The 7,905-nt window shown below is 53.1% G+C and overlaps 1 protein-coding gene across 7 annotated transcripts in view; it reads left to right on the forward strand.

Annotated features, from left to right (window-relative positions):
• Positions 1 to 295, forward strand: part of NUP214 (nucleoporin 214) — a 101,689-nt gene extending 101,394 nt beyond the window's left edge. For all 7 annotated transcript variants that reach the window (XM_032257626.1, XM_032257624.1, XM_032257625.1 and 4 more), the window contains one exon: positions 41 to 295. In XM_032257626.1, coding sequence (XP_032113517.1) covers positions 41 to 74 — 34 coding nt within the window. In that variant the 3' untranslated portion in view covers positions 75 to 295. The remainder of the gene's footprint in view (positions 1 to 40) is intronic.
• The last annotated feature ends 7,610 nt before the right edge of the window (positions 296 to 7,905 follow it).

Here is a 7,905-nt window from a genome sequence, read left to right on the forward strand (position 1 = left end):
AGAGCAGCTGACTCCGCCACTCCCCTGTGTTTCCTTACAGGTCTGTCCAGGGATTTGGTGGCTGGCGAAGCTGAGGGGGTGTCAGCAGGCCTTTGGATCCCTGGGACCAACTGCATCCTCAGCTTCTTCACTGAGAAATGCTGGAGCAAGCTGTTCAGACCGATATTGCCATCAAAACATACACACCCGGAAAGAAACAACAGAAACCAAAACTCAAGAGATGTGCAGTTACTCGTTTTATATTTCATGTTGGGTTCCCCACCCCACTATTAAACTGTTGGTCTGTTTCCGTACAGAATGTGTGTGGGTTTTTTCAGATCATAGCCAAGGAGATTGCCCCGTTTCTGTGGCTTTGAGAAGCCAGCAGAGCCTCCGTCAGCCAGCACTGTGTCTTCAAGGATGGCATCAGAAGTCTCCAGCATCGGGTGTTGATAAACAGCATAGAACTTGCGGCGGTCTCACTCGGACCTGGTGCCCTTCACATAGGGAAGAGGTTGAATCTTGTGGGCTGTCTTTTTGAAGCGGTAACTTGGTTATCTCCTCTCTGAGTTCTTTTTGTCATTGTGTATCAGGACCCTCCAAGGATGCACTCTGAGATTGAGTGGAGGCAGAGGACCCATTCATGCCAGCAGCAGTTTTAGAAGCAGCCGTAGCGCTTTTCAGTACACTTGTAGCCGGTGTGAGGCAGGACCGGCAAACAGATCAGGACAACGTGGCTGAGTGCGGATGACAGTGCCGCCCCTTAGGCAGCCTTGTCCGCTCATCCCCATGTGGCTCTTGGGTGCTGTGTCTCCTACTCCAAAGAGGAGGGGGGCAGTTGCTTAAGAAGACAGCCATTCTATATGCGGCAATGACATTGGTAGCCACAGCTACCCAGTGTCTACTAACCACAGTGCAGATAGCCCTTGCTAGACCCGGGAAGCGTGAAGATGGGCTGTTGCCAGATACCACCAGCAGGACAGTGCTGGATTTGACAACAGTGTTTGCTGGCGTAGCCTAGAGCTCATGATTGCAGTTGTATTAAAGTGCTTATTTATCTTTAATGCAGTATCTTTGAGGCCTGGGCAAAATTTATATATCTTGGGCCTGTAACATCCTAGGTAGTTGCTGTCAAACAAAGACCGTCTCGCATTGAAAATAGATGGAAGAATTTATCTTTCAGGCCCAGAATCTGACAGGGCTGGCTTGGGTCATGAGCAGCAGAGAGCTGGAAAGGGATTTTTTTTTTTTTTTTTTTAATAGAGTTTTACGTATCAGCAGGTTGTATTTTTTTAATGTTTTAATAAAAGTTTGACATGACATTAATTTATCATGCTACCAGACGGTGTGACCTTGGTTCTGATGGCTTATGTGGGGAGAGTGGACAGTGGTGAGGTCTCCACTCTGTCACCACCTGGTCTGACGGTCCCCGTCTCACCTGTGCCCCAGCATCATCTGCAGAGTTCTTTGTCACGTGCACATTCCTAGCCTCCATCCTGGGGACTCTGGCTCTGGAGGACTGAGATCGAGGCTGGACGCCCACTTGGCTTTGTGTTTGGTGATTTCTTAAGCTCCTGAGGAGAGGAATCTCATTGTACAGCGCTGTTGGGTTTCAGAAATGCCTCCCTCAACCAGATGTCAGCAGAGCCAAGAGCTGGAATTAGATCCATGGTGTCTCTGGATGACTGTCACCCTGCACTCTGTTCAGTTAGGAGAGGGAGGGGCTGTCTGTGTGGTCCATTATCTAGGGCTCTGCCTCTCACGAAGAGCTGAGGTCTCCAAAAATTGAATGTGTGCTCTTTTTGGTCCTTGCAGAATTGAAGAGCCTCTCACCTTCTCCACTCTGTGTTCACTGGAGGCTCTCTCAGCCATGAAGCGGGGGGACAGTCTCCATGACATTCACAGCCAGTCACAGGGCATGTTTCTCCCACGTGGGCTTGTGCTAGTTCATATACAGAGGCCATCTAGAGACAAAGGGACTCGAGCTCTGACAGGAGAGGCTGGCAGTGGAGGGCTCAGCATTAAAGGGAGCTATGTAACTGGCGGCGCCGTAAGCTCCATTCTGCCCTTGGCTGTCATCCTGCCGGCCGGCACCCAGGCTAAGCCAGTCTTTTCCTACCCTTCTGCTTCTCCCTGGACCCTCCTTTATATAAATAGAAATTGTTCAGCCTAAACACTTGACCTCAAATTCTCTGTGTTGATCCTCCATTGAGGTGGCATGTGACATCTCTCCATAAGGCACTATCAGCTGTGCTCAGGCAGATAACATCCTCACTCCCTGTCAAGCAGCAGCGCTGGAGGAATGTACTACTGGCATGTGGGCCCCTCCAAGTTCCTTTTTTGGGGTCCATGACGGTAGATGGCAGGGGTCAGCTCAGCCTACATCCCCTGACACCCGAGCTGCCAGGATGTCTGGCTGGAATGCACAGTCGTCCCTGCCTGTCCAGGGAGGAGATGGGGCTTCAGCCGCCTCCAAATCAGGGCAGGCAAAGAGCCCGGATGTGTGTGTGGGGCCTGTGTCCCGGTGACAAGAAGGGCCCAAGGATGCCCGCACAGCCTTCCTGGGGCATGTGTGCAGTTTCCAGCACAGGTAGTTTCATTTATGTTTCTGCTCCGCATAACTCAGGAAGGAACCGGAGGAAGGCAGAATGAATGAGCTCAGTCATGTTTTGCTTGGCTTTTCCAGACACAAATATCACACTGGTAATTGGTGCTTCAGATGGCAACACAGGGATAGAGGTCAAATTGGGCTCCTCGGGGACAGGTAGAACCCCAGTTACACGACACCCACAATCCCGGCCTCTCATTTGGGCAAAAATACGAGTCCCGTGGCATGGTGAGGCGGCCGAGCCAGTGGTCCCCTCTGCACAGCCCTGCCTGCCTGTGAGTGTCCTTTGCCGGCTTTCAGCTTTGCATTCTCTCTGACGGCCTCCAGAGAGGCTTCTAGGTCAAGTGTCTGGCATCACAGAAAGGGAGTGCACCCTGCAGGCTGCCTAACCCTAACCCTCACCAGCTCTGTAACCAGAATGAGGCACTTGGCCTCTGTGTCTGGAGGGTTTTTTCCCTCAGTTGTAAAGTAGAATTCGAATACCTGCCTGGCAGAGTAGTGGTTCAGACTAAACGAGGTGCACCTGGCACAAAGCTGCTTCCCAGTCTTGGCGATGCTGTTACCCTCACCTGCAGGCTCTTGCCTGACATCCAGGTTAAATGGCTGCAAGTCGGTTCCCACTTTGACTTCATCTGCTTTGGGGGATGGGAGCATCTCCCACCTGGCTTTCAGGTCCCTTGTCAAACACAGGACCGCACTGCTGGGGAGTGGTGCAGCTGCAGTGCTGTGCTCAGGCATTCACTGGAGATTCTTCACCAGGGCTGGGCCAGGCCCTTGAATCTGTTTTTCCTAAAGAGGGTGATTCTTGTACAGATGATCCATGAACCCCATGGGCCTTTGGTCTTAAGGACAGTAGCCATAAATACTCACCCAGGGGGCATCTGAAGAACAGAACCTAACTCCATGGACATGTTTATTTTGCAGTTAATCCAGGCTAAGGGATTTTATCTGAAATTGTTGATAAGAGACCCAAGTGTAGATTTAAGCTGCTCTTTGGCACCTGCTCAAAAAAGAAAAAGTGAAGGTACAAGTGGCCAAATAACCTCCTTGCCAGCCAAACACTTTGAACCCTGGAGGGTGCATCAGTCGCATCAAATTCCCCTAACAGGAAGAAAGACCTTCCTTGCCCTCATCCCACCTGCGAGTCCCCCTAACAGCAGCTTGGTTTCTCGACTGCCACTTAGTTGGGTTTTTTTAGATGGACTCTCGCTCTGTTGTCCAGGCTGGAGTGCAGTAGTGTGATCTCGGCTCACTGCAACGTCCACCTCCCAGGTTCAAGCAATTCTCTTGCCTCACCCTCCCGAGTGACTGGGATTACAGGTGCCCACCACCACACCCAGCTAATTTTTTTTTCTTTTTTTTTTTGTTTTTTTATTGAGACCAGGGTTTCACTTGGTTGCCCAGACGGTCTTGATTTCCTGACCTCATGATCTGCCTGCCTCAGCCTCCCAAAGTGCTGGGATTACAGGCATGAGCCACCATGTCCAGCCAGTTGTTTATTTCAAATTACTATGTCAGAGAAGGAGGGGCCCTGGCATCCATTGAGTGGGCTCTCCATCTTTTAACCCCTATAGATTCTCATTTGTAATTTTTTTTTTTTTTTTTTTTTTGAGACAGGGTCTGGCTGTCACCAGGCTGGAATGCAGTGGCACGGTCTCAGATCACTGCAACCTCTGCCTCCCAGGCTCAAGCAATTCTCCCACCTCAGCCTTTCAGGTAGCTGGGACTACAGATGTACCCCACCACACCCAGCTAATTTTTTATGTTTTTAGTAGAGAGGAGGTCTTGCTACGTTGCCCAGACTGGTCCCAAACTCCTGGGCTCAAGCCATCCACCCTCTTTGGCCTCCCAAAGTGCTGGGGTTACAGGCATGAGCCACCGTGCCTGGCCTATAATTTCTATTGGAAGACCTGTCTGGTCCTTTTTGGCATTTGATTTTTAGCCAACAAAACTGGCCCAGTTTCATGCCAGAAATGGAGCTTCTTGCCCGAACTTTCTCCGAGGAAGGTTGTGGAGCACCCTGGCTGGAAGGCAGGGATGAGGGTTAGGCTGCCAGCTGGTCACACTCCTGCGTGTGCATCCCCATTGCTCTCTCTCAACATCACTCTCTACTTTCCTCCTGGGGAAAGGAGGAGGAGCGATTGGATGGAGGGTGTATCAACTCCCAAACTTCTGCCTTTTTCAAAATGTCTCCTATGGGAAGTTAGTATTGTACAAAAAATAAGAGCTGGGGACGCGTGCTCCATGGCCACATAAGTTTAGGAAGAGTGGATGGAACAAACAATATATTTTTATTGTTAAAAAAAAATACCTTTTTGAGCCCTTAATATGCAAATATGCCTTGTAAATCAGTAAGAGGAAACAGTCTGCCATTTCCCGAATACGTCTGCCATGGAACCTTTCTCCTTGGAGTCCGGGTCATTAGCACTCGGGCTGGGAACAGCTGCATCGTGGGTGTGGCTGGTCAGAAGCACAGCTTATGTCCTGCTGGTTGTGTTGCTAACACACATTCCTTTTTTAAAATCGCTTTATAATAGTAACAATTCACTGGATGAGCACTTCACTGACATGTTCACATTTCACCCTGTGAGCCACGTACTGTAACCCACAGCTTTCAGATGAGGAAATGAGGCTGAGCAAGGAAGCGGTTTGCCCAACTCTCAAGAGAATGAGAGGGCGGAACCGGCACTGGGGCCCAGGCAGTGCTTGTCTCTGGCTCCTGCCAGGCCCGGGCTGGCTACTATTGGCTCTCCTGATTCTTCTTCTCCAAGATACCTGTTCATTTCCAAAGAAATCCAGCCTGCTCGTGCCAGCAACACTGCCAAGCCCCTTACCCACTGGCCGACCACCTTGTGAAAACAAGCCGGCCCTGACATCAGTCACAGCAAATACCCTGACACCATGCAGTTACCCGTCCCCTCCTCTGCCTCTCGCCTGTTGGTCTCTGTGGTCACAGCCTCGCTACAACAGCAGCCAGGGGGCCTGGGCGGAGGCTGGGCCTGTCTAGGTTACGTTGGCGTGAGCCACACACGGACCGGAGTTTGCTGGGCGGACGTCAGGGTGGGAGCAGCTGGCTCCATGCCCTTCAGCTGTGTCATCTGCCTTTCCTCTGCCGTCTCCTCTGGGGTCTGGCTTTGAGGCTTGCCAGAGTCCCACCGGAGATCAGGCCACAGGCCCACTGAGGTGGCAGTTGCTACATTGTTATAAATAGAAGCCCGTCCATACCGCAGCCCCGGCAGGCCGGAGATTCTCTACATTGTTTTCAGGCCTAGATTGCCAACTGCAGAGGCCACAGGCAGGGGGTGGGGGGAGCGGATGGGCCATGGATGGAAAGCGGGAGCCCCAGCATATGGCAAAAGCCGAGCCCGGCCCTGGCTAGAGGTGACCCCACCTTGCTGGCGTCTTGGCCCACGAGGGTGCAGAAGCAGCTTTGCTTTGTGGCACATTGATGTTGGCTTTCTCGGCCTTGCCTAGATGCCTTTCCACCTGGAAGGCTAGAAGGGGACTTGGCTGCCCCGCAGCCCCCACAGTGCCTGCAGGCCCTGCCGTCTGGCCCTGCTCTGCCTCTTTCCCCTCTTGGTGTCTCACTCACCCCGAGGCTCTCCAGGCCCCACTGCTCCTCAAATGGCCCATTCTCCTCGCTGCAGGCCACTCCACCCTCCGTCCCTTCCTGCTCATCCTGCAGGTGTCCGTTGAAGTGCCACCTCCCTCCCGCAGAGCCTTCCTGGTGGCCTGACCGGCTCACAGGCACCGGCTCCCTTTGCGTACCCCCTGTCCTGCTGTGCTGCTGTTTTGAGGTCTCCATCGCAATTGTGATTGCTCATGTAGTTGGTGGCTTCATTCATTCATCTATAGTCAGTCCCAGCGACGGGCAGCTCCGTGGGGACAGTGCCAGGGCAGAGCAAGTCAGGAACTGTTGATAAATGACTCCCAGCACGACTTCCTAGAAGGAAGCCAAGACTTGTTCAAAAGCCAGACCCCAGCAGGAGATGACAAGGGGTAGGGGGTATTCAGATAGCTCAAGGGCACAGGGCCAGCTGGTGGTACCAGAGCTGTGCAGCAAGGCCAGGGCTCCCCCACCCTTTCCAGGGTCCTCTGGGTCTCATCCCAGGAACACACTAGGGCAGGAGAGTGAGGTGAGTGATGAATAGTGCAGGCTGTGTGCAGGAGGCCCTGGGGAGGAGGCCATCCTCTGAGACTCACCAGCAGAGTAAGTCGCCCCATCTGCCCCCAGCGAAAACAGGGCAGATGCCGTGTGCCTCACAGGGCAGGGCTCTCACAGGGTTCAGGGCAGCGCCTGGCACAGTCACTGGTCTCACGGTGGTTTCCCTGCCTTCACAGGGAGAGACCCAGGCCCCAGCAGACGGACCCCAGTGCCCCACGAAGTCTTCCTTGATCCCATGGCTGACTGGCAACACTCACTTCAGGAATGGGGCACAGGGACCCACAAAGGGCCAGCCCCCAGGAAAGGACCATGCACGTCCCACTGTCCAGTCTGCAGCTTTCTGTCCCTGCTGCAGGGGAGACAGTAGGTGCATGCTCGCATCCCTCCAAAGCCCTGGCCCCACCACTTACCTGTGCTCTGTCCCAGAGCACTCTGGCCGCTGGGAAGTGGGGGGTTGGGGGGGAGTGCAGAAAGGCCGCCAGGCAGTTCCGAGTCACTGGCTACAGCTGACAGGAGAGGCTGAGTGGATGGAGCAGCTTGACCATCACCAGCCAGCATTTCAGGAGCGGTCAGACTCTCCAATCTTGAATATTTGCTTTTAAATCACTGTCATTCTCAGTTTTAGAGAACCCAGATTCGGCCCAGTGTTGGGAAATGAAAGTGCCATCATTATGTTACTAGGTTCTACAGACAGGTGATTGGATGGAGCGGCCTGAATCCCTCCCGCCATCTCTCGTGCCCGGGACCCTGGCTGGGCCTTGAGGGAGCCAAGTCCCTCCATTGACCGTCATCTGGGTGGCAGCAATGGCCCCTCTGAGCTGTGGTAGCGCCCACAACCTCCTCCCCAGTGCGCCTCGGGCTGGGGCTTTGGTCCTCCTGACCTCACTGACCACTGGCTCTTGTCTTCAGAGTCCTCTTTTTCATTTATTTATTTATTTATTTTTAAGATGGAGACTCGCTCTGTTGACCAGGCTGGAGTGCAGTGATGCAATCTCAGCTCACTGCAACCTCCACCTCCTGGGTTCAAGCGATTCTCCTGCCTCAGCCTCCCGAGTAGCTGGAATTACAGTGGCCCGCCACCACGCCCAGCTAATTTTTGTATTTTTTAGTACACGGGGTTTCACCATACTGGCCAGGCTGACCTGGGCAGTAT

This window comes from Sapajus apella, unplaced genomic scaffold (assembly GCF_009761245.1).
Source record: "Sapajus apella isolate SASKATOON/1434 unplaced genomic scaffold, GSC_monkey_1.0 scaffold97, whole genome shotgun sequence".
NCBI classification, from domain to species: domain Eukaryota; kingdom Metazoa; phylum Chordata; class Mammalia; order Primates; family Cebidae; genus Sapajus; species Sapajus apella.